Source organism: Scyliorhinus canicula, chromosome 8, assembly GCF_902713615.1.
Source record: "Scyliorhinus canicula chromosome 8, sScyCan1.1, whole genome shotgun sequence".
Lineage (NCBI taxonomy): Eukaryota > Metazoa > Chordata > Chondrichthyes > Carcharhiniformes > Scyliorhinidae > Scyliorhinus > Scyliorhinus canicula.
In genome coordinates this window covers 45,446,246-45,473,152 of record NC_052153.1, presented here as the reverse complement: position 1 = coordinate 45,473,152, position 26,907 = coordinate 45,446,246, and the positions used below count along the sequence as shown (strand labels likewise).

Below are 26,907 nucleotides of genomic sequence, written 5' to 3'. Positions count from 1 at the left end.
TTTGGGGACTTTTCGGGGTACAAATTAAATTTGGGCAAAAGCGAGGTTTTTGTGATACACCCGGGGGACTAGGGAGAGGGTATTGGGAGACTCCCCTTCAAGCGAGCAGGAAAGAGCTTTAGGTACTTAGGGGTGCAGGTGGCAAGGAACTGGGGGACCCTCCACAAGTTGAACTTTTCCAGGCTGGTGGAACAGATGGAGGAGGAGTTTAAGAGGTGGGACATGGTACCGTTGTCGCTGGCGGGGAGGGTGCAGTCAATCAAAATGACGGTCCTCCCAAGGTTCTTGTTTTTATTTCAGTGCTTGCCCATCTTCCTCCCTAGGGCCTTCTTCAAAAAGGTGACGAGTAGCATCATGAGCTACGTGTGGGCGCATGGCACCCCAAGGGTGAGGAGGGTCTTTTTGGAGCGGAGTAGGGACAGTGGAGGGCTGGCACTGCCCAATCTCTCGGGGTACTACTGGGCGGCAAATGTGTCAATGGTGCGCAAGTGGATGATGGAAGGGGAGGGGGCAGCTTGGAAACGAATGGAGAGGGCGTCCTGTGGCAACACAAGCCTGGGGGCCCTAGTAACGGCACCATGGCCGCTCCCCCCCACGAGGTACACCACGAGCCCGGTGGTGGCGGCCACCCTCAAGATATGGGGGCAGTGGAGGCGACATAGGGGTGAAATGGGAGGTCTGTTGGCGGCGCCAATAAGAGGGAACCATAGATTCATCCCGGGGAACATCGACGGGGGATTTCAGAGCTGGTACAGGGTGGGCATACGGCAGCTGAAGGACCTGTTTATAGAGGGGAGGTTTGCGAGCCTGGGAGGGCTGGAGGAGAAGTTTGAGCTCCCCCCGGGAAACATGTTCAGATATTTACAAGTGAAGGCATTTGCTAGGCGGCAGGTGGAGGGGTTTCCCCTGCTCCCCAGTAAGGGGGCGAGTGATAGGGTGCTCTCGGGGGTCTGGGTCGGAGGGGGGAAGATATCAGACATCTACAAGATAATGCAGGAGGCGGAAGCAGCATCGGGGGAGGAGCTGAAAGCCAAGTGGGAAGGGGAGCTGGGAGAGCAGATAGAAGACGGGACGTGGGCGGATGCACTGGAGAAGGTCAACTCTTCCTCCTCGTGTGCGAGACTGAGCCTCATTCAATTTAAGGTGCTGCATAGAGCTCACATGACGGGGACAAGGATGAGCCGGTTCTTTGGGGGTGAGGACAGGTGTGTCAGATGTCTGGGAAGCCCAGCGAACCATGTGCATATGTTCTGGGCATGTCCGGTGCTGGAAGGGTTCTGGAAGGGGGTGGCAAGGACGGTGTCGAAGGTGGTGGGGTCCAGGGTCAAACCAGGATGGGGGCTTGCGATCTTTGGGGTCGGGGTAGAACCGGGGGTACAGGAGGCTAGGGAGGCCGGAATACTGGCCTTTGCGTCCCTAGTGGCTCGACGAAGGATATTAATTCAATGGAAGGACGCGAGGCCTCCAAGCGTTGAAACTTGGATTAACGATATGGCTAGCTATATTCAGCTAGAAAGGATCAAATTTGCCCTGAGAGGGTCGGTACAGGGATTCGCCAGGCGGTGGCAACCTTTCCTTGACTTTTTAGATCAGAGATAGACGTTCGGGGTCGTGGCAGCAGCAACCCGGGGGGGGGGGGGGGGGGGGGGGGGGGGGGGGGGGGAGGGGAGGGGAGGGAGGGGAGGGGAGGGAGGGGGGGGGAGGGGAGGGGGGGGGCAGCAAGGGTCGTGGGGGGACACGCACGACTGTAACGCGGGCAAGCCTGCTCGCTGCTCATGTCTGAAACTGTAGGCTGCCTTGGTTGTTAAGGTTGCCTGGGGGGGGGGGGGGGGACTGGTGCGCGCGAGAGGGCGGGCGAGGGAGGGACATTTGCCTAGAGGGATTGTGTTGTAAATAATTTAAAAATTAGTAGGGGTAAATGTCTGTATGGAAAAACTCTTTCAATAAAAATTATTTAAAAAAAAAAAAAGAACCCCACTGATGTTACCTGTGAGAGTGTCTCAACCCCGAAGGATAACTTGAAATACTGGTTCTTAATGATGTATATTTGTTTGGAATAATGTCAGACCCAGTGATGAACCAGACCAGTTGTTGAGTAAATAATTAATAAAGAAGTAAAAGTATTAAAGTAAAATAAAATTTAAAAAACACAACAAAAGGCTTAATATACATTATGACACTGCAGTATATTGATAACTAAACACAGTGCTATCTGAAATTACCTCTTGTTCCCAAAATATACCCACATTCCCTGAACTCACTGAGGCAACATTTTTCCTAAGCAACATCCTATTTTAGTAACTCGGTCGATCAAACTAGCTTAGATGACCGAATCTGGGAAAACACCTATTCCTGGTTCAGTAAAGGCACAAAATTGCGTCTTTTAGAGGAGAATATTTGCAATATTAAGTGATTCTAAACGTTAGATGGAACAGGTTCTGTGGTTCGCATCATAGTTGCAACTCGCCTGCCTGACTGTTAGATCGAAAACTAGCCTGCTTCCCCAATAGCAGTTATACTGTTCAGTCTCTTTGAAATCCCACCCTGTGGATTTCAGCTGTCGACATCTCTCAAATTCCTTGCCTTTAGAAGTTATCATTTGTATAGCCCCATTGATCTCTGGTAAACAATGTCTCTGATATGGTCATTCACACCACAATGTATCTAGATGCCTGCTAACCTTGTTATTGAGCAAATCTCATATCATTCCTCTCGAGACCTGCTAGTCTTGTTACTTGTCTGTTATTTTGTTTCATCTCAAGTTTAACTGTTAATCTTGTTAAGTCCCAAATACTTCTGAGTACTACGGATTTTTTTTCCTTCACTTGAGAAAGAAAGTTAGAACATAGAACAGTACAGGCCCTTCGGCCCACAATGTTGTGCCGATCATTTATCCTAACCCAAGATCAACCTAACCTACACCCCTTCAATTTACTGTGTCCAAGAGTCGCTTAAATGTCCCTAATGACCCTGACGCCACCACCTCCGCTGGCAGTGCATTCCACGCACCCACCACTCTCCGTGTAAAGAACCTACCTCTGACATTTCCCCTATACCTTCCTCCAATCACTTTAAAATTGTGTCCCCTCGTGACAGCCATTTCCGCCCTGGGGAAAAGTCTCTCGCTATCAACTCTATCCATGCCTCTCATCACCTTATACACCTCAATCAATCACCTCTCTGTCTTCTTCGCTCCAGTGAGAAAAGACCTAGCTCCCTCAACCTTTCTTCATAAGACATGTCCTCCAGTACAGACAGGATCCTGGTAAATCTCCTGTGTACCCTCTCCAAAGCATCCACATCCTTCCTATAATGAGGCGACCAGAACTGGACACAATATTCCAAGTGTGGTCTAACCAGGGTTTTATAAAGCTGTAGCAAAACCTCACGGCTCTTAAACTCGATCCCCCTATTAATGAAAGCCTTCTTAACAACCCTATCAACCTGGATGGCAACTTTGAGGGATCTATGTACGTGAACCCCAAGATCCTTCTGTTCCTCCACAATTCCAAGAATCCTGCCTTTAACCCTGTATTCAGCAATCAAATTCATCCTTCCAAAACAAACCACTTCACAATTATCTAGGTTGAACTCCATCTGCCACTTCTCAGCCCAGCCCTGCATCCTGTCAATGTGCTGCTGTAACCTGTGTTATGTGAGAGTACCTTTAAGAAATGGGTGTTTATAAATGGGTGTGTATATAAATATCTGCAGTGAGAGTACCTTTAAGAAATGGGTGATTATTACTGTAGTGATGTCAGAGAGTGGGTGGAGCTGGGCTGTCTGTCAGCTTTTTACTTTCGTTTTAGGCTGTTTGCTGCAGGGTATGTTTTAGTTTCATTTTCAGATCTGTATAACTGCAGTCACAGCCAGGAGGGGTATTAGAGTCTCTCTCTGTAACCTAAAGACTGTAAATCGACCCTGGTGATTTAAAATTAATAACAGTAGTGACTTTAACCTGATGTGCTTCTGGTAAAAGGTGTTTTAAGTCTTATGGATGTTAAAAGGAAAGTTTAAAGGATTACTTAGTGTTGTATTCTTTGGGGGTTGTATTTGAATTAATGGTTGCTAAGATGTTCACTATGTTTTTAAAAAGGTTAACTTGAGTTCATAGAATAAACATTGTTTTGCTTTAAAAAAAATCCTTTTCTATTTCTGCTATACCACATCTGTAGAGTGGGCCATGTGCTCCCCATACCACAATCTAGTAAAAGATGTGGGTCAGGTGAACTCCATGATGCACTTTGGGGTTCTCTAAACACTGGCCTATAACACCTGCAACAGCCCTCAACGCTATCTACAACTCCCCCAACCTTCATGTCATCGGCAAACTTACTAACCCACCCTTCCACTTCCTCATCCAAGTCATTTATTTAAACTACAAAGAGCAGAGGTCCCAGAACAGATCCTGGGGGACACTCATCGACCTCCAGGTGGAATACTTTCCATCCACTCCACTCACTGTCTTCTTTCAGCCAGCCAGTTCTGTATCCAGACAGCCAAATTTCCCTGTATCCCATGCCCCCTAACTTTCTGAATGAGCCTACCATGGGGAACCTTATTACTGCCGTTTTATCAATAATATTTTTAAAGGTTAATATTGCATAATAATCATCACCGGCAGAATATCAGCCAACACCGCCAGCAATATAACTGGGTACAATTGTAAATGTCATATTGTCTGGATTATCAGTGTTGATATTGAATAGGCTCTTCCTGCTAGCCAACCATTGCCAATGAGTTATTGAGTAGCAATAATAATTGGGCTACTGGTATTATCGACGACACTGCCCAGGCCCCACCCCAGGCACCACCCAAGCCCCCATTCCCACTGCCCAAGTTCTCATCCCACTAAACCTGCTACTCCCTGGGTTACTGTTAATCAATATTGTGCAAAGAACAAAGAAAATTACAGCACAGGAACCGGCCCTTCGGCCCTCCCAGCCTGCGCCGATCCAGATCCTTTATCTAAACCTGTCTCCTATTTTCCAAGGTCTACTTCCCTCTGTTCCCGCCCATTCATATACCTGTCAGAGAATACAACAAAATATAGATAGATTGGAGAGTTGGGCAGAGAAATGGCAGATGGAGTTCAATCCAGGCAAATGCGAGGTGATGCATTTTGGAAGATCAAATTCAAGAGCGGACTATATGGTCAATGGAAGGGTCTTGGGGAAAATCGATGTATAGAGAGATCTAGGAGTTCAGGTCCATTGTACCCTGAAGGTGGCAACGCAGGTTGATAGAGTGGTCAAGAAGGCATACAGCATGCTTGCCTTCATCGGACGGGGTATTGAGTACAAGAGTTGGCAGGTCATGTTACAGTTGTATAGGACTTTGGTTCGACCACATTTGGAATACTGCGTGCAGTTCTGGTCGCCACCTTACCAGAGGGAGTGCAGCGAAGGTTTACCAGGCTGATTCCTGGGAGGGCGGGGCTGTCATATGAGGCGAGACTAGGTCGGTTAGGATTATATTCATTGGAGTTTCGAAGAGTTAGAGGGCTTTCATAGAAACGTATAAAATTCTAACAGGATTAGACAGGGTAGATTCAGAAAGAATGTTCCCGATGGTGGGGGAGTCCAGAACTAGGGGTCACAGTTTAAGGATAAGGGGCAAACCTTTTAGGACTGAGGTGAGGAGAAATTTCTTCACCCAGAGAGTGATGGAAAATGGGATTTGAATAGTTAGGTGCTGCCCTGGTGTGTTATTTATTCCTTTTTGGGACAGACACGGGGTTAATTAATTTCTGATGGGCCTCTTTCTATTCACTCTCAAGGCCAGTATTGATTACCCATCCCTGAGTTAACCCGCGCGCCTCCGCACTGATGTAGGAGGCCATTCAGCCCATCAAGTCTTAAACCCACTTAAACCCTCACTTCCACCCTATCCCCATAACCCAATAACCCCTCCTAACCTTTTTGGACACTTTAGCTTGGCCAATCCACCTAACCACGTCTTTGGACTGTGGGAGGAAACGGGAGCACCCAGAGGAAACTCACACAGACACGGGGAGAATGTGCAAACTCCTCACAGACAGTGACCCAGCGGGGAATCAAACCTGGGACCCTGGGGCTGTGAAGACATAGTGCTATCCACTTGCGCTACCGTGCTGCCCGGTTAGATCCCAGTTTAATGTCTCATCAGGAAGATAGAACTTCTGAGAAGGCAGCACTCCTGCAGCATTATACTGAAGTGTCAATCTAGGTTATTTACTTAAGTGGAGTCTGAACCCATGGTCTGAGTTGAGATTGCTGCCATTGAGCCACTTGATTTTGATGCTGTCTGTTTTCATTGCTGAAGTGGAGGTGAGTGGCAACAGAGTTTATAAATAGCAGGTCTTGGCTGCTCTCTGGATTGTTTAATTTGTAAGGCAAATAAAACATTCTGAAGTTTGAAGAGATTTTGTCATAGGATTTCAGTTAGTATCACACCCTAGTTTTTTTCCCCTGCAGACCTGCATTTGTTTACCTTCCAAGTATATATCGAATTGTCTTTTCAAAGCTATTATTAATTTCTGTACCCTGTCATTCCAAATTCTAATTGTTGTTTATGTAAAGAAGTTCTTCCACATATCATCTCTGGTTTCTTTGTCAATTGCCTTAAATCTGTGCTCTCTGGTTATCCACCTTTCATCGATTGGAAGCCATTTCTCCGAGTTTACTTTATCAAAACCCTTCATTATTTTTTAAAATGTGTATCAAATCTTCCTTTGGCCGCCTTCTCTCAGAACAACTGCAGCTTCTCCAGTTTAGCCACATAATTGCAATCCCTCATTCCTTGAATTAGTCTAGTAAGTCTCTTCTGCACCTTGCAAGGTAATGAAATCCCCCCTAAAGCATGGCACCCAGAGATGGAGACAATATTCCATCCAGCTGAGGAGGAAGTAGCGTTTGAAAAGATTTAGAGCAATTTCCTGACTTTGGTACTCTATGCCTCTATTTATAAAGACTAGGATCTCTTATGTTTTCTGAACTGCTTTGTTAACCTATCTTGCCACCTTGAAGATTTGTCCACAAAGATCCCTCCAGTGTCTCTATTCTTGTGTCCCCTTATAAATTGTAGTATTAAGAATGCATTTTTGCTCCTCGTTCTACGTACCAAAAGTATTGTGAAAAGGAGGGGTGTCAATTTAAACAGTCCTGTTTTCTGCACGTACAATTTATCGCTTCCCCTTTTATTACTGGTGGTACATTTCCTCACCCCATTGTTTTTGTGTGACCCAATTTCTATTAGTAACCCCACAACAAACTTGAGATAGGATGAACTCAAAGGGTTAGTTTATTTTCACACAAATGCAAGGTGTGTGTGTGGGGGGGGGGGGGGGGGGGCAGCGGGGTTGGTGTAGCAATGTTGCCTTCTTTGCACTCCTACAGTAAGTGAGGGATAGAGAAAAGAAAGATTTACAGGGCAAAGACCACAGGGAAAATAATTATTTCATGTGGGTTGCAGGGTCCCGAAGTCCAATGAGGTATTCCTTCACAAGAGGTCAGAAAACCAAAGCTGTATCAATCACTTTTCCAGTAGAGTTGACTTCCACGATGAAATAGGCTCACAGGGATGATGTTACAGAAGTTCCAGTATACATGTGGGCAAGTATTCAACCTGGGAAGTGCTCCTTTTCTGTGTTGCTTCCAGTTAGCTGTTAAAATGGTGTATTCGGTTTGCAGTACAGCAAGGCAGTATAATTCGTTCCACCAACTAGTGATTCATATCACATGACTCCAACTTCTTCACAGTGGCTATGACAAAAGGTGGTCCTCATTCTGGGTTCCTCAGACAGTTAAATTTTCCAACTATTAAGCATTGAAAGGGAAGTTGTCTTAGTTGATAAATTGGATAACCAGGGTTAGGAAAATCATATGGCCTTTGTATAGCTCTCTTTGAATCTGGTCTGTGCAGCCCACAATGGTCATTATTGTCTCTTCAGAGATAACAAGGTGTGAGTTTCCCTGATACTGCCAGGTAGCTCCTTTTGTTCAGGGGTCACAGACAGAAATAGCTTCAGCCATTTAAAAATTGGATTGAGATCCTGTGTGGGAATGGACATGTGGTCATTGGGGGAGAAGGACCAACATGCTGGTATGAACAACTCCAGTATGACCGGTCATCTGGGTGAGGTTACTCACCTCTATGGCGCAGGACAATCTCTACGTCTCTGGCCAATCTGTCCTCGGCCACTCCAGCAACCTGTTCAGTCACAAGGTGCCCGTCCTTGTAGGCGGGTGAGGGCTCCTATGTCCGGCACCCCGCTGCCTATCTAGGCTCTCTCCCGTCCTTTATGGGCCAGCTTCTCCTGTGAGGACACAGAGGGCATTGTGATCCGCATGCTTCATGCATCAGGAGAGATGGGGCAGAGGGAGGTGGAGCAGGTGTGGGCATGACTGCTGAGCATAGGTGGGCAGGGACATGGCACAGTGATGGGTGGGGGTGGTGCCAGGTGCATGGTCGTCTGGCGGTCGGTGGGGGGGCACAGGCAGGACAAGTTCCAGGGGCCAATGCCAACTCACCTGTTGGAGGTTGTTAGCTTTTTACGGCACTGTGTGACCGTGCTCCAGGACATGCTCCCCAAGCTGACCGCCGCTGTCACTCCCCTCCCATTCGGTTAGATCGCGCCCTTGTTTCTTTATTTTACTTGGTGTGGACTCCTCGTGTCCCTAAAGAATGTATGCTAAACCTCTAGAAAACGTTGCTCAAGCCTCAGCTGGAGTATATTTTCGATTACGAGCACCACACTTGAGAATAATGGTAAAGCCTTGGAGTGGATGCAGATTGCCACCAGAAGGACTTCAGTGATTTGGAATGCACTGTCTGAAGTGATGGCAGAACTAAATTATTTTTAAAAGTAAATTTAGAGTACCCAATTCTTTATTTCCAATGAAGGGACAATTAGCGTGGCCAATCCACCTAACTTGCATATCTTTGGGCTGTGGGAATGAAACCCACACAGACACTGGGAGAATGTGCAAACTCCGCACAGACATTGACCCGGGGCCGGGATCGAACCCGGGTCTGCAGTGCCGTAGGTAGCAGTGCTAACCACTGAGCAACCGTGTCACCCTGCTGGAACTATATTGAATGGAAACTTTTTAATAAATGGATACATATAAGGAAAGTTTTAAAAACAGGGCTGTGGGGAAACTGCAGGCGAGTGGGACTAATTAGATGGTTTTACCAGTAGCTGACTAAATACCTTTCTCTGCTGTATTATTTTATGTAATTCCCCACCTCCCGTGCCCCCAGAGTGTAAACAAATCATTTGTTTTGCAAAAGCAAAATACTGCAGACGCTGAAAATATGAAACAAAAACCACATGCTCAATACTCTAGCGGCATTTTTGGAAAGACAAACGGGGTTAGCATTTCAGATCTGTTACCTTGCGTCAGAACTGAGAAAGGTTAGAAATGTAATTGGTTTTAAACAGTTTGGGGGCAGGGTGGGAAGAAGAGAGAAACTGAAGGTCTATGAGAGACTGGAGTGCAGGGCAGATTAAATGACAAAACCAAAAGGGATGATAGTTGGACAAGAAAAGAAATATGTGTCTAACTGAGATGCGAATGACAGGATAGCAGCTATCCAAACAAAATGTAAGGGGATTAAGAAATGAACAAGTTGGGGGTGGAGGTGGTTGCATAGCAGAATTATTGCCATAATAATAACCTTTTATTGTCACAAGTATTAAGTTACTGTGAATAGCTCCCTGTCGCTACATTCCGGCACCTGATCGGGTAAGCTGATACGGGAATTGGACCCGCGTTGCTAACCTTGTTCTGCATCACAAACCAGCTCTCTAGCTCACTGAGCTGCTACTGAGATCCAGGGTAATCCGCTGTATGTGGTGGAATTTAAAAGTTCAATAAAACTTCTGGAATTAAAAGTCTAATGATGACTGTGAAACAATTATCGAATGTTGTAAAAACCCAACTGGTTCACTAATGTCCTTTAGGGAAAGAAATCTGCTGCCCTGACGTGGTTTGGCCTACACGTGACTCCAGATCCACAGCAATGTGGTTGACTCTTAAATGCCCTCTGAAATGGCCCAACAAGCCACTCAGTTGCAGCATCGACCTCGGCATCGGAAACGACAATGAAAACCCAGCCCTGACGACCCTTCATACTAATATCTGGAGGCTTGTGTCAAAATTGGGAGAGCTGTCTCACAGACTAGTCAAGCAACAACCTAACAGTCATACTCCTAGAATCATACCTTTCAGATAATGTCTCAGACCATCATCACCATTCCTAGGTATGCCCTGACTCACCAGCAGGACAGACCCAGCAGAGGTGGCAGCACAGTGGTATGCAGTCGGGAGGGAGTTGCCCTGGGGGTCCTCAACATTCACTCTGGACCCCATGACGTCTTCTGGCACCTGGTCAAACATGGGCAAGGAAACCCGCTTCAACACGTACTGATGGAGCAGTACTTCTCCATGTTGAACACCACTTGGAGGAAGCACCGATAGTGACAAGAGCACAGAATGTACTTTGGGTGGGGAATTTCCTTGTCCATCACCAAGAGGGGCTTGGCAGTACCATTGATCGAGCTGGACTTGTCCTAAAGGACATAGCTGCTAGGCTGGGACTGCAGCAGGTGGTGAGGAAACCAACAAGGGGGACAAACGTACATTCTCACCAACCTGCCTGCCGCAAATGTACTTGTCGATGACAGCACCGATAGGAGTGACCACTGCACTGTCCTTGTGAAGACAAAGTCATGCCTTCATATTGAGGATACCTTCCATTGTATTGTGTGGCACTACCAGACCGCTAAATGAAATAGACTTCGAACCGATCTAGCAACTCAAGACTGAGCATCCATGAGGCGCTGTGGGCCAACAGCAGCAGCAGAATTGTATTCAACCACAATCTGTAGCCTCGTGGCCCAGCATATCCCCCACTCTGCCATTACTCTGCTGCAGTGATTCAAAAAGGAAGCTCACCATCACACGGTCTTGAGGGCAACTAGGGATGGGCAATAAATGATCGCCTCACCAGCCGCTCCTGCATCCCGTATATTGAGTTTTTAAAAAGAACTACCAAAGAAACGTAAAACAAAATTGGGGGGGGGGAAGGGGCCAGCGGTTAATAAAATTGTTGAACTCTTTGTTGAGTTAGAAGGCTGTCAGGTGCCCCGTTGAAAGATGCAGTGCTTTTTTTATATAAACTTGCTTTGAACTTTAGTGGAACGCCATAACAGGCCAGGAACAAAGATCAGATTGGGAACAAGGTGAAGAATCCAAGGCCCTGGCTGAAAGCCTAACTGGGTGTGGGGGCTGGGCCAAGGTGCCAGTGACAGGATGGAGCTCATTTAGTGGGAGGAGGTGGTTTGGGCAGCACAGCTTCTGAGTATCTTTGGGGAATCAGTGGGTGTATATGTGTCAATGTTACCTCTCTGTGTGTCTCTCTCTCCACCGATACTACCAGACTTGTTGAATATTTTCTGAATTTGTTGGTGTACCTCTAAAAGCAAGCAATATCTTGCACTTGGTGTGTTAGGAAGGCTTTGGTTTTGGGCGCTGAGTGCGGGTGCCTTACCCGTTCCATAAAAGTCTAGAAATAGAAATGGAAATACAAGTGTGGTTAGCATAAATGCTTCACAGCTGCAGGGTCCCAGGTTCGATTCCCGGCTGGGTCACTGTCTGTGCGGAGTCTGCACGTCCTCCCTGTGTGTGCGTGAGTTTCCTCCGGGTGCTCCGGTTTCCTCCCACAGTCCAAAGATGTGCGGGTTAGGTGGATTGGCCATGCTAAATTGCCCGAAGTGTCCTAAAAAGTAATGATGTGGAGCACAGTAAGAAGTCTTACAACACCAGGTTAAAGTCCAACAGGTTTGTTTCAAACACGAGCTTTCGGAGCACGGCTCCTTCTTCAGGTGAATGGAAAGGCTTGTTCCAGAAATGTTTATATAGACACAGTCAGAGATGCCCCGGAATGCGAGCACCTGCAGGCAATCAAATCATCAAAGATGCAGAGAGAGAGGTAACTCCAGGTTAAAGAGGTGTGAATTGTCCCAAGCCAGTTCAGTCGGTAGGCCTCTGCAAGTCCAGGCTTGTTGGTGGGGGCCGAATGTAATGCGACATGAATCCCAGATCCCGGTTGAGTCCGCATTCATGCGTGCGGAACTTAGCTATAAGTTTTTGCTCAGCAATTTTGCGTTGTCGCGTCTCCTGAAGGCCTCCTTGTAGAATGCTGACCCGGAGATCAGAGGCTGAATGTCCTTGACTGCTGAAGTGTTCCCCAACTGGAAGGGAACAGTCCTGCCTGTTGATAGTCGCACGATGCCCGTTTATTCGTTGTCGCAGTGTCTGCATGGTCTCGCCAATGTACCACGCTTCGGGACATCCTTTCCTGCAGCGTATGAGGTAGACTACATTGGTCGAGTCGCACGAGTATGCGCCGCGTACCTGGTGGGTGGTGTTTCCACGTGTAATGGTGGTGTCCATGTCGATGATCTGGCATGTCTTGCAGAGATTACCCTGGCAGGGTTTTGTGGTGTTGTGGTTGCTGTTCTGAAGGCTGGGTAATTTGCTGCAAACAATGGTTTGTTTGAGGTTGCGCGGTTGTTTGAAGGCCAGTAGTGGGGGTGTGGGGATGACCTTGGCAAGATGTCCATCCTCGCTGATGATGTGTTGGAGGCTGCGAAGAAGATGTCGTAGTTTCTCCGCCCCAGGAAAGTACTGGACGACGAAGGGTACTCTGTCAGTGGTGTCCCGTGTTTGTCTTCTGAGGAGGTCGGTGCGGTTTTTTGCTGTGGCGCGGTGGAACTGTCGATCAATGAGTCGAGCGCCATATCCCGTTCGTACGAGGGCATCTTTCAGTATCTGTAGGTGTCTGTTGCGCTCCTCCTTGTCTGAGCAGATCCTGTGTATACGGAGGGCTTGTCCATAGGGGATGGCTTCTTTAATGTGTTTCGGGTGAAAGCTGGAGAAGTGGAGCATCGTGAGATTATCTGTGGGCTTGCGGTAAAGCGAGGTGCTGAGGTGACCGTCCTTGATGGAGACGAGTGTGTCCAAGAATGGAACTGAATTTGGAGAATAGTCCATGGTGAGTTTGATGGTGGGATGGAACTTATTGATGTCATCGTGTAGTCGTTTCAGTGATGTCTCGCCGTGGGTCCAAAGGAAAAAAATGTCATCGATGTATCTGGTGTATAGCATCGGTTGAAAGTCCTGTGTGGTGAGGAAGTCCTGTTCAAACTTGTGCATGAAGATGTTGGCATATTGAGGTGCAAATTTGGTCCCCATTTGGTCCCCATAAAAAGTAAGGTTAAGGGGGGGTTGTTGGGTTACGGGTATAGGGTGGATACGTGGGTTTGAGTAGGGTGATCATTGCTCGGCACAACATTGAGGGCCGAAGGGCCTGTTCTGTGCTGTACTGTTCTATGTTCTATGTAAGTAGTCAGGTTCAGTAAAGATCACGATGTTCGAGACAAAAAGCTGCAAGGTAGGATCCGTTAAGATTTTGGAAATGCAGGATAGATTGGATTATGAAAAGCAACATGGGTGTGGATGAATGTAAATATGTTCAGTGTAAACTATGCCCCCATGGTCTCCTATCTGACTATTGTTTTTCAATATTAGCAATAAGAAATACCACGCTGGCTATGCAGGAAATGGCCTGCAATGCTGCCTTCATCCAGGGAATTGATTTAGCCTGCTGTGCATCACTACAAGGTGGTGTATGTTCCACACTCCAGTTTTTCCCTCCAATGAGCCCATTTGTTACTGTTGCTCTGTGTATTCACTTGCTGTGAAATGTAGCAACTCAGTTGTGTCAGCCATGGCTCAGTTGATAGCACTCTTGCTGGTGTCAAGTTCTATCCTAAGACCGGAGTACAAATATCAGGGCTGGCACTCTGCAGCAGAGAGTACTGAGGGTATACTCAATGTTTTCTGAATCACCCTATACTAATTCTATTCTGTGTATATTGCACATATATTCCCAATGTGCACCAGTTTGCATTTGTCAATATAAAATTTAAATATTAAGCAACTTGGATGTCAAGTTTACCAATTGCGCTAAAATAGGCAGTGCAGGCATAACTTTGCATATTAGTTCTTTATGCAAATAAACAAACAGATGGCAGATAACATTTTAGAAAACATGTTCTCAGACTGATGAAACACCTGTTGCTCACACTGATGACTATTCATTGCTGAACTCTTATATAATTCTTTTTTAACAATTTTTTATGAGGTATTTTTGGCATAACAAACAAGCACAGTACAAAAAACAATAGAGTTCAAAGAACAGTAATCAAAAAACAGTTGCCGACATCCCCTACTCTATACTACCTTAGCCCCCGCGCACATCCCCCCCCCCCCCCCCCCCCCCACTGACGATTAATTCCCTGCGAAGAAGTCAATGAATGGTTGCCCCTCTCGGCGAACCCTGACACCGACCCTCTCGAGGCGAACTTGATCTTTTCCAGGCCGAGAAAGCTCGCCATGTCGGTTAACCAGGCCTCTGACTTCGGAGGCCAAGACTCCCTCCAAGCAGTAATATCCGTCGCTGGGCTACCAAGGAGGAAAAGGCCAGAACATCTGCCTCTCCCTCCTGCTGAACACCCGGGTCCTCCAACACACCAAAGATCGCTACTCCTGGACTCATTTCCACCCTTGTCTTCAATACCCTGGACATGACATCCGCGAACCCCTGCCAATATCCCCTAAGTTTTGGGCATGCCCAGAACATATGGACATGGTTCGCTGGTCCACCCGCATATCTGACACACTTGTCTTCCACCCCAAAAAATCTACTCATTTGGGTCGCTGTCATGTGCGCCTGGTGCACCACCTTAAACTGGATCAAGCTGAGCCTTGCGCATGTAGCGGTCGCGTTGACCCTGCTCAACGCCTCCGCCCATAGGCCGTCCTCCATCTCACCCCCCCAGTTCCTCCTCCCACTTACGCTTCAGCTCCTCTGTATGCGTCTCCTCCACCCCCATTAATTCTTTGTAGATGTCCGAGATGCTCCCCTCCCCCACCCATCCCCTAGACACGACCCTATCCTGAATCCCTCTTAGTGGCAGGAGTGGGAAGGATGGTATCTGCCTGCACAGAAAATCCCGCACCGGTAGATATCTGAAATCATTCCCTGCTGTCAGCCCGAACTTCTCCTCCAGCGCCCTTAAGCTAGGAAAGCTCCTTTCCAGAAACAGGTCCCCCATCTCCTCAATCCCTGCCCTTTGTCATACCCAAAATCCCCCATCTAAGCTCCACGGAGTGAACCGATGATTGTTGCATATTGGGGACCAAACAGACGCCCTCGCAGCACCAACAAATCTCCTCTACTGACCCCAGATCCTCAGGGCTGCCACCACCACGGAACTGGTGGAATATCTTGCTGGCGGGAACGGCAATGGTGCCGTTATCTGCGCCCCTAAACTGGTGCCCCAGCATGAGGCCGCTTCCATCCGCTCCCAAGCCGACCCCATCCCCACCACCCACTTCCTTATCATCGCAATATTGACCGCCCAGTAATAATTACTAAAATTTGGCAGGGCAGGCCCCCCTCCCCCCGATTCCTCTCGAGCTTCACCTTTTTCACCTGTGGGGACTTACCCGCCCAAACAAAGCCCAAAATGATTTTGTTGATCCTCTTAAAAAAAGAAAATCGGGAGGCATTGGAACACAAATAGAAATCTTGCCAATATCGTCATCTTAACTGTCTGCACCCTCCCTGCCAGTGATAGAGGGAGCGCATCCCATCTCCGAAACTCGCCCTCATCTAATCAACCAGCCGGGACAAGTTCAACTTGTGTAACCGTCCCCAGTCGCGCGCCACTTGTATCCCCAGATATCTTAAGTTGTCCCTTACTAACCTGAACGGTAGCTCCCCCAGCCGACCCTCCTGGCCTCTTGCCTGGACTGCATACATCTCACTCTTCGTCATATTCAGTTTGTATCCCGAAAACCGGCCAAATTCCCCCAGTATCGTCATAATCTCCCTCATCCCTGCCCCTGGATCCGCCTCATAGGAGTAGACCATCCACATACAGTGACACCCTATGCTCCACCCCCCCACCCCCGAACCAGCCCTTTCCTGCCCCTAGAAGCTCTCAGAGAATTGCCAGCAGCTCTATGGCTAATGCAGACAGCAGCGGGGAGAGGGGACATCCCTGTCTTGACCCCCGGTACAGCCTAAAATAGTCCGAGGTTGTCATGTTTGTCCTTACACTAGCTTCCGGGGCCTGGTACAACAGCCTGACCCAGTCGATAAAGCCCCTACCAAACCCAAAGCGTCCCAACATCTCTCATAAATAGTCCCACTATACCTGGTCAAATGCCTTCTCTGTATCCATGGCCACAACTACCTCTACCTCCCTACCCTCCGGGGGCATCATAATCATGTTAAGCAACCTTCTAATATTGGCCACCAACTGCCTGCCCTTGACAAATCCGGTTTGGTCCTCAATAATCACCTCCGGCACACAATCTTCAATCCTGGAGGCCAACACTTTGGCAACAACTTAGCGTTCACATTGAGCAACGAGATCGGCCTGTAGGACCCACACAGCTCCGGGTTATTGTCCAGCTTCAATATTAACGAAATGGTGGCCTGTGCCATCGTCGGGGGCAGCACCCCTCTATCCCTCGCCTCGTTAAAAACCTTAACCAGCAACGGCCCTAATATCCCCGAAAATTTCTTGTAAAATTCTACCGGAAACCCATCCGGCCCCAGAGCTTTGCCCGACTGCATTGCCTTCAAGCCCTCAGAAATTTCTTCGGCCCTAATCGGAGCTCCCAACTCACCCACCTACTCCCTGCCCACCCTTGGGGGAAAGTCAGCCCATCCAAAAAGCGTTTCATCCCCTCGGGCCCCGAGAGGGGCTCCGAGCTGTAAAGTCCGCTATAAAAATCCCTGAACGCCCTATTTAGCCCACCCGAATCCTCTACCAGGTTCCCATCCCCGTCGACCACCTTATCGATTCCCCTGGCTGCCTCCCTCTTCCTCAACTGCCGTGCCAGCATTCTGCTGGCCTTCTCCCCATATTCATACAGCCTCCCCCTCGCCTTTCTAAGCTGCTCTACTGCCTTGCCTGTGGACAGTACCCCAAACACCGCCTGCAGCCTCCTACGCTCCCTTAACAGTTCCAACCCTGGGGTCACTGCATACCACCTATCTATCCGTAGCATCTCCTTGATTAGTCGGTCCGTCTCTGCCCTATCCGTCCTGTCTCTATGAGCTTGGATTGAAATCAACTCCCCTCTCACCATGGCCTTCATCTCCTCCCAGACCACCGCTGCTGAGACTTCCCCCGTGTCGCTGACCAGCACACACTTCCTTACTCTCTCATACACCGCCTCATCCACCAATAGGCCCATGTCCAATCGCCACTGCAAGCGCTGGAAGCTCTCCTCACTGAGCTGTAGTTCCACCCAGTGTGGGGCATGGTCCCCACCCGAGATAGTGATGGCCGAGTACCCTGTGTCCACCAACCTCGCCAGCAGATCCCTACTCAAAATGAAAAAGTCGATCTGGGAATACACTCTGTGTACATGCGAGTAGAAAGAAAACTCCCGAACCGTCGGCTGTCTAAACCTCCATGGGTCGATCCCCCCCCCATCTGCTCCATGAACCCCATCAACTCCTCTGCCATCGCTGGCACCTTCCCCGTTCTCGAGCACGACCAGTCTAGGCCGGGGTCAATAACCGTATTAAAATCACCTCCCATCACCAGCTTGTGCGAGTCCAAATCTGGTATCTGCCCCAGTACCCTCCTAATGAAATCAACATTGTCCCAGTTTGGCGCATAGACGTTAACCAATACCACCTTCCTCCCCTCCAGCTTACCGCTCACCATGACATAACGGGGCCCCCCTATCCAAAACAATACTGCCCGCCTGGAATTGCACCCGCTTATTAATTAAAATCGCCAACCCTCTCGACTTAGTATCCAGCCCCGAATGGAAGACCTGACTGACCCAACCCTTCCTCAGCCTAACTTGATCTGCCACTTTCAGGTGCATCTCTTGCAGCATCACCATGTCCGCCTTCAGAGCCCTCAGGTGCACGAACACACGGGCCCTCTTGACAGGCCCATTCAGGCCTCTAACATTCCAGATGATCAGCCTGGTTGGGGGGGCACCACACCCCTCCCCGCCAATCAGCCATCCCCCTTTCTGGGTCCGCCACCCCACCCATGCGTCGTGCCGGCAACAGCCCCCCCCCCCCCCCCCCCCCCCCCAGCAACATCACTCTATAGCCCAACCCCTGCCCTGTATTGAACCAGTATACACCCCCTATTGTGCTTCCATGGACTAGCTCACCCAGCTAGCCTAGTGGCCCTCGCCTCCGGCGCCACAAAGTCTCCCACCTATTGTCCCGCCCCCTGCCCATCAAAACCACTTCCTTCATCAAACCAAGACGGAACAATCTCCTAATTACCATAGGAGACAGCCCAAGACAGATAGAGACCTCCACAGCACACCCCTGAATAGTGCAAATTAAAGTAATATGAAATAAAGCCTAGAAAGCCCCCATCAACCACCCCCATCAAAACACCAAAAAAAACCCAACAACGACCGAATATCTTTTTCTCCCCCGTCTTCATCCAAACTTCAAAGACAACCAAAAAAAGAAATGGACAACAATCAAACCATATATACATCGTTCAAAAAAGAAAAAAGGGAAAGACGCTGCCGTGTAAGTCCGAAAAAGTCCTCAGTTCTGCGCCAGACCATTCTTCTTGGCAAAGTGCATCGCCTCTTCGGGCGATTCAAAGTAGTGGTGCTGGTCCTCATGGGTGACCCAGAGGCGCGCCAGGTAGAGGAGCCCAAATTTCACTTTCCTCTTAAACAGGATCTCCTTCACCTGCCTGAAACCTGCCCTCCTTCTGGCCACCTCCACACTCGGGTCCTGATAGACACGCAGTGTACTATTGTCCCACTTGCAGCTCCTGGTACCTTTGGCCCACTGGAGGACACACTCTTTGTCCAGAAATCTGTGGAACCGCACCACCTTCGCCCTTGGGTAGTCCCCCGATCCTGGCTTCCTCGCCATCACCCTGTACGCCCTGTCCACCTCCAGCAGCTGGGGAAAAGCCCCCTCCCCCAGAAGCTTCTGGAACATATTTACCATAAGTGCCTGCATCAGCCCCCTCAGCCCTTTTGGGGAGACCGACAATTCTCAAATTCTGTCGCGCGCACTGTTCTCCAGCCCTTCCACTTTTTCTAACAGCTTTTTCTGCTGATCCTTCAATATCCCCACCTCCAGCTCGACCACCGTTTGGTGCTCCTCCTGGTCCCCCAGGTCTTTCTCCAACTTCTGGATCGTCCGATCCTGGGCATCCAGCCTACGTTCCATCCGATCAATCGACTCCTTTATTGGGTCGAGACAATCTCGTTTCTGTCTGGCGAAGCCCTCTTGGATGACCTGCATCAGCTCCTCCATCGATGGCTGGGCTGCCGCAGCAGGGGTCCGAAATGTGGCCATGTTAACTTCAGCAGCCACTTCTATCCAGCCCTTGCTTATCTTTTTGTTTCTTCCCTTACGGTCCCTTAGGGTTCTCCATTCCAGGCACCACTGTGTGGATCCAGCACGTAAATGTCCGCACTTTCCAAGTCAAGACTCAAAATCATGCAAAATTCGGGGAAAAAGGTCCAAAAGCCCTGCCAGAGCAGGAACCACCAAGTATGCGACCTACTCCCTCATAGCCACCACCAGAAGTCCAACTCGTATATAATTCTAACAAGCAAGTTATATCTGATGGGCTGGATATTTCTTTTGGGGTCAGACCCTGATGGCGGGATCAAATTCGGGCCTCTGCCTCGCACTGTGCTGGACACTAATGATTTTCAAATGAATGGCCAGAGGGTGAAATTGCTGCCTCATTAAGGTCTGCAGGGTGTAATTTTTCAAGCTGGAGGGAGAGGAGTAAGAGGGGCACCTCAAGATGGAGATGGCCGTTTGATACTTTTTTTTACAGAAATAGCCAAAGTTGCTGGACCATCATGTCTCGGGGGTTGCTGGCTCCTTAGTCTGCATTTGGAGGCCACCCCAAGGTGCCTGCTGGTCTTTGAAAATTCTTCTGGGTGGATAGCCATCACACTGCCCCTCCTGTCTCCTTACAAATGGCTGGGGTGGAGGGGGAAGGAGATGCCAGTTGGGAAAACTTGTGCTCATCCTGCCTTCGCCGCCATCTCCTGCTAGCTCCCGAAGTCCAGCCCGAGATATTCATTTGTCTCTAGTCTGTAGAAATGCGAACTGACTTCCATAATTCTTTGTTCATTCTTACTCCTATTTAGTCCCAGCTAATTTAAGGTTTTTGTAGGAAGAACGTCATTAATTGCTGCTGAAAATGGAAATAAACCAAGTTATATAATTGAGGATCTCGCAGATTGAAGGAGACAAAATTGTTTAAGAGATTTTTTTCACTTTGACACACAATTCACTTTTATTCATTATGATTCATTTAAATCATGTTTACTACTTAAAAGCACTGAAAGAGGCCCAGTGTGTTCAAAGATTCCTATTTAATTTATGTTCTGGGCTTAATCCCACAATTTGCAAGAATTCCATCCTGCACAGAACCCTAAATTTTGTATTTTATAGAAAATGTGAACTTTAAATCATGGTGTCCTAATAACTGGAATGTGTAAAAAATGTAAATCACACTCAAGATTACAATACCCCACCTAGAACATAAGAAAATGTGTATTTAAATCACACAGGACACCAGGGTTGAACATTACAGAACCTCAGTTGAAGGTTTGTATCCAGTTTGGATGCTTTTGGTTACAGATGTGCCACAGTATTTCTTTTTAAACTTTTTTTTTGTGTAATTTCAGATTCTATGGGGAGCATGTTCTCTGGTGCTAACAGGCAATGTCATCATCTTTGCAACTATTCTGGGATTTTTTGTGGTCTTTGGAACTAATGATGATTTCAGCTGGCAGCAGTGGTGAGAGGTACACGTGTGAACGGATGCAGGAGGGAGAGAGTCCGCACACTGGAAAAACTCATTGAAAAAGGATTTGCAATAATATTAACTACTATCCCAACAGCAGACGTGGCTGAGTTATTACTTTTTACACTGACATTTGTCAGCCTGCACAAGTGGGCATTTGTAAGACACTTTATCCGCTTTTATTAGCCCAGATACTATCGACATATCACAACAGAAATTGGTTTCACAATCCCTATTGGCGCAACAATGATAACTATCTCAAAGGAATGGGCTAAAGAATTGCAACTTTGTCGGAAACACTATTGAGAAGAATCAACTGTTTGATTTGTTATTTTGTTCTGTTAGCTTTGACATGAAGCTTTTATAAACTAATAAAAGGGATTTATTCTCTTTTAAATCGGAAGTATTGCTGCCATTTGTGTTTCAGTGTACACAAAAAATGGCACTTGTGTGTACAGTAATATTTTAGTGCGGTATTGTAAAGTTTGGCGCAGAATTGCATGCTGTATTATAATTGAGCTTTACTGCGTTCATTTTTATGTAAAAGATCAGTATCAAGTTTGACAAGTGAACCTTGTATATTGTGATGTCTATACAATTGATGTATAGATTATTTTTGTCTTGTAGCTGTTTTCAGAATATTTGCAAAAGCAAGTGTTAATCAATGTCCAATAAAACTGCAGATAAATACTTTTAAAAAGTGTACTTTGTTCATTGGTATTTTGGTGACTTGTGTTTATTCATCTTAAAGTTCTTGTGTTTTTAATGTGTGTTAAAATTTAAGAGCATATATATTGAGGACACAGGGTAGAGAATACAAGGAATATAACTCAACTTTGAAGCGACCCCATCTAATACCTGAACTTTCCATTAAAGCCCATTCTTCCAGTATAGCCTGCAGGCCTGTTCCCTGAGTTCTCTAACTATCTGATTAAAACCTATTTCTCTAGAACATAGAACAGTACAGCACAGAACAGGCCCTTCGGCCCTCGATGTTGTGCCGAGCAATGATCACCCTACTCAAACCCACGTATCCACCCTATACCCGTAACCCAACAACCCCCCCCCCCCCCCCCCCCCCCCCCCCCCTTAACTTTACTTTTCAGGACACTACGGGCAATTTAGCATGGCCAATCCACCTAACCCGCACATCTTTGGACTGTGGGAGCAAACCGGAGCACCCGGAGGAAACCCACGCACACACGGGGAGGACGTTATATATTAGTACAGTATAATACTCTAAAATTTTATTTCAGGAATCGTGTGTATTTTGAATGTTCCTCCTGTCTGTCTTCTCATCTGATTAGCAGGTTAAACCCCAGCATTTCCTCTGGTATTTTTTTAAGATCTATTCCACATTGACTTATCCTTAATTTAAATATATGTTCCCCAGTCCCTAGCTTACTACTTGGTTTCAGTTTACACAATTTAACATTTTATACCCTGTGACTTCTCCCTTTTGTTTAATCTAATAAGTGAAATACTTTGGAAGTGGAGTCTGAATTAGAAAAGCAGAAAATGTGGAAATACTTAGGTCTGACAAATGGTTATCAAAACTGATGCATTGGGCAGAATTTTAACTAGCAAAATGGGAAGGGTATGTGGTTGGGGGGGATTAGATTCTCCAAAAATGACGACATGTCAAAAACTTAAACTTAACACAATCCTGGTCACTTTTGGTTTTTACTAGCCTGTATTCAGAGATATGCAGGAAATCCCTGTGGGCCTATTGCTTCTGCAATTTATACATGTTCAGTGGCAATGAATTCTGACTTTAACTGAACAGTCAGCACACATGTTTCCCCAAGTTGTGTGGTCAGGATCAACAAGCTGTGGGTACAGTGGGGATTTATCATTCGGGGAAATGGACCAGACCTGAAAAAGCCTCGCGAGTAAAATTACACAGTTACTTGACTATCTCATGGAAGGCTTATGCTCGCAGAACTTCTGTTAAGAGTGTACTTTCATTGCTTTACAGATGATTGCTAACTTTTTGGAAGTCATTTCACCTATATTTGTTTTTACTCACCTTACTCAGAATTTCCCTACTATCAGCCTTTACTGCAGCATGGATGTAGCTTATAAGAGCATACGACATTGATGCTGTAGTAGGCCATTTTCAATCTACACTTCTTTCAACAAGATGTCTGATCTATCTCAACTCTAGCTTCCTGCCGTATCCCCAAATCTCTTAATTTCCTTTGTACCCAGCAAATCTGTCAACCTATGCTTTGAATACAATTAGACATCCATCTGGGGTGCTCTGGGATGGAGAATTCCAAAGATTCACAATCTATTGAGGGAAGAAATGTCTCCTTATCTTGCTCGTTAATGGTTGACCCATAATTCTGAGCCTAACTCCATGTTCTATGTTCCCACAGCCATCTGTCAACCCTCTTAAGAATTTATGTTTCAGTTAAATCACCTCTCATTCTAATAAACATCATGGAATATAGAACTAGTATACATGATTTTTTTCTCACAAGAAAATTCCCTCGTCACAGGAACTATTCAAGTGAACCTCTGTTACACTTCTTCAAGAGTATGTTCTTCCTTATACAAAGGGAAAAAAATGGCACACAGTAATCTAGAAATTGCATTGCCAATGCCCTCTATAATTGTAAGAAGTCTTACAACACCAGGTTAAATTCCAACAGGATTGTTTTGAATCACACTGATTCAAAATCACAGTGATTCAAAACAATGCTGTTAGACTTTAACCTGGTGTTGTAAGACTTCTTACTGTGCTCACCCCAGTCCAACGCTGGCATCTCCACATCATGGCTCGATAATTGTGGTAAGACCTCTTTACTCTTGCACTCCAATTACTTCATAATAAAAAGTAACATACTGGCCCAAATCTTCTGATCTCTGTACATCGGAGACTAGACATACGACCAAAGATGCGCATCAAGACCCACTTGAAGTCCTCACGTGCAGACCTATGTGAGAATTGCTTGAGGAATGTAACCTTTCAGTGGACAATTCCCTGCCGCTTAGGACCCTGCATGGATGTCTCCAAATCTGAGATAGAGGGCGTGATTCTCCGCTCCCCACAGCGGGTGGCAGAATCGCGGGAGGGCTGGGCGACTCACGACACGCCGCCCTGGCACCCCCTGCGATTCTCCCACCCCCCGCTCGGATGAATCGCCGCTCGCCGGATGGGCCGAGCGGCCTGACGTTCCCGACGGCGGCAACCACACCTGGTCGCTGCCGTCGTGAACATGGCGCCAAATGCTCGTTTGTGGCTTGTGGGGGGCGGAGAGGGGAGTGAGCACCACGGCCGTGCTCGGGAGGGGACTGGCCCGCGATCGGTGCCCACCGATCATCGGGCCGGCATCTCCAAGCAACGCACTCTTTCCTCTCCGCCGCCCCGCAAGATCAAGCCGCCAAGTCTTGCGGGGCGGCGGAGGGGAAGACGGCAACCGCGCATGCACGGGTTGGAGCCAGCCAACCTGCGCATGCGCGGCTGGCGTCACTTAGGCGCCGCCGTCGCATCATTCTCGGCGTGCCGCCGTGACGCAAGCGTCAAAGCCCGGCGGCCGAGATTTACGGAGCGCCGCTCCTCGCCCCCTGGGAGGGGGGGGGGATCAATAGGGTGCGAGGAGTGGCCTCCGAGGCCATCATGAAACTCGTCCGAGTTCACGACGGCCTTCCCGATTCCGCACGGGAGTGGAAAATTCCGTCCAGAGTCTGAGACCTGAGACACATACACCTGACCTGCCCCGATAGTTACTCAGGAAAGCTCCTCTATATAGTTGCTTAGACAGCTTAAAACCTGGTGGAAGCATCAATGTTGTGCCGAGCCATGATCACCCTACTCAAACCCACGTATCCATCCTATACCCGTAACCCAACAACCCCCCCCCCCCTAACCTTACTTTTATTAGGACACTACGGGCAATTTAGCATGGCCAATCCACCTAACCCGCACATCTTTGGACTGTGGGAGGAAACCGGAGCACCCGGAGGAAACCCACGCACACAGGGGGAGGACGTGCAGACTCCACACAGACAGTGACCCAGCCGGGAATCGAACCTGGGACCCTGGAGCTGTGAAGCATTTATGCTTTTCTATTTTTTCAACCCAAGATGTCGCTTTCCTGCCTGCTTATTTAACTCCTCAAAATCCCATTGCATGGGCTTTGCATCCTCCTCAATTTCTCTCTACCTTTGTGTCATCAACAAACGTAGAACATTGCTGATATAAACTGTAATTGGCTAAGACATAAGCACTGATTCTGAGGTACTACACTAGTTACGGTCTGCCAATCTGAAGGCGAAGCACTGAGGAGGTGGTATGTGAATGTGGCAGGCCTGACTTAAAGGGCACCTGGAAACCATGATTGTGCATCTATGGTGAAGGTAGCAGCATCATGGCACGCACCCATGGAAGGGGGACTCCACTATTTGCTCCCTGGAGGGGCTGTTAAGTTGTGGCAGTCTGGGGGAGCTTTCTTTTTCTTGAGTGGTGGGAGGAGGCAGACAGCCAGTCAAAACAGGTATGGATGGAGGTGGCTCAGGAGGCGAGCAGCCATAGTGTGGTCAGTGGAACATGGATGCAGTGCAGGAAGCGCTTTAGCAGTCTAGCAAGTTGAGTGAAATGCTATCCCTGAACAACAGGGCTTCCATTTGGAATCATCAGCTCATGTATAAGCAGAGCAGCCTGAGGTCACCCAGTGCTCAGCAATAGTGAGGATATAAATGCCCATCTGCATTCATGAACCGTGGCCCATGCTCACCTACAAGAAGAGGAGGAGGTGAAACTGGATCCATGGACGTTAAGCAAGTGAGCCACGGAATGTAGTGAAGAAGAGCACCGTGGGTCGAACTCTCATTCTTAAAAGGGCACACCATGTGTGATAAAGGGTTTGCAATGTGCTGCATCTCATCCCAGAGAGATAGAACAGATACACATGACATTGAATGATGAGATGAATAATGGGATAAGTGCATTTAATATAAAAAAGGGAATGTATTGAGCAAACTAAACCAACTCAAAAGAGGACAAAACCCTGGTCTGGATGGATTGCATCAATATAGTTTCTAACAATCTATAGAGGAGGTGGTAGAGGCAATGCTACTCCTGTTTAATAATTTGTTTGAAAGAGGTGTGGTGCTAGAGGACTGGCAGACAGTCACTATAATTCCTGTATTTAAGGGAGACAGGATATGCCAAGGGAATTACAGAAAGTTAGTTTAAGATTGATGGTAGAAAAATAATGGAATCCCAAAAGTGGAGCGAATAGAAGAGAATCTAAAGATGAATAATGAATTGTCAGCAAGGATCTTAAAAGGGAAAATCTTGCTTGACAAATGTTATTTAATTATTTGAGTTAAGAATGGCAAATTAAGTTCAACACAGCTAAATATCAGGTAGTACATTTTGCTAGAAAGAATAGCGAGATCACTTACGAGCTGCAAAGTCCAATTCTAGATGGGGTAGAGGAGTCGAGCACATCCTCCACCAGTGCAGATGCACTCACATCAGTAGGGCCTTGCGAGTTTCGAATGGATGGCTTTGGGTAGAGAATGGAAGAGTCCATTCATGAGATGTGGTCTGCAATGTTTCAGGTATGTGAGCATGTGAGCTTCTGCATTGACATTGATCAACTTCATGGAGGGCCATGAGTGGATACAGGAACATACTGCTATGCACAGAATGCAGGCCACATTCTGTAGAATTGACCTGACCATTGCACTAATGCTGCAAAGGTGTATGGATCAGCAACCAGATGCTCACTAGCTGTTGGTTCCCTATACATACATGTCATGAAAGGACCTGGGGCAGGAAGGGTTGATGTCAAGGGGGCCATCCCTCATGAGGCATCTTCATCCATTCCTGCTCCCTTTGCCTCTATGTCCAAGGCATTATCTATACATTATCTATACAATTCTCCTTCGGAGAAGCATACCTTTATCAATATGGTCTGAGCTTCTTTGTCACTCTGGTCAATATCAGGTTAAAGTGCAACAGGTTTGTTTCGAATTAGTAGCTT

At 47.5% G+C, this 26,907-nt stretch overlaps 1 protein-coding gene across 1 annotated transcript in view; it reads left to right on the top strand.

The window, feature by feature from the left end:
- leprotl1 (leptin receptor overlapping transcript like 1) overlaps positions 1 to 21,608 on the top strand; it is a 51,584-nt gene extending 29,976 nt beyond the window's left edge. Inside the window, exon 3 of the mRNA XM_038804463.1 lies at positions 20,790 to 21,608. Coding sequence (XP_038660391.1) covers positions 20,790 to 20,906 — 117 coding nt within the window. The 3' untranslated portion in view covers positions 20,907 to 21,608. The remainder of the gene's footprint in view (positions 1 to 20,789) is intronic.
- Positions 21,609 to 26,907: the final 5,299 nt, after the last annotated feature.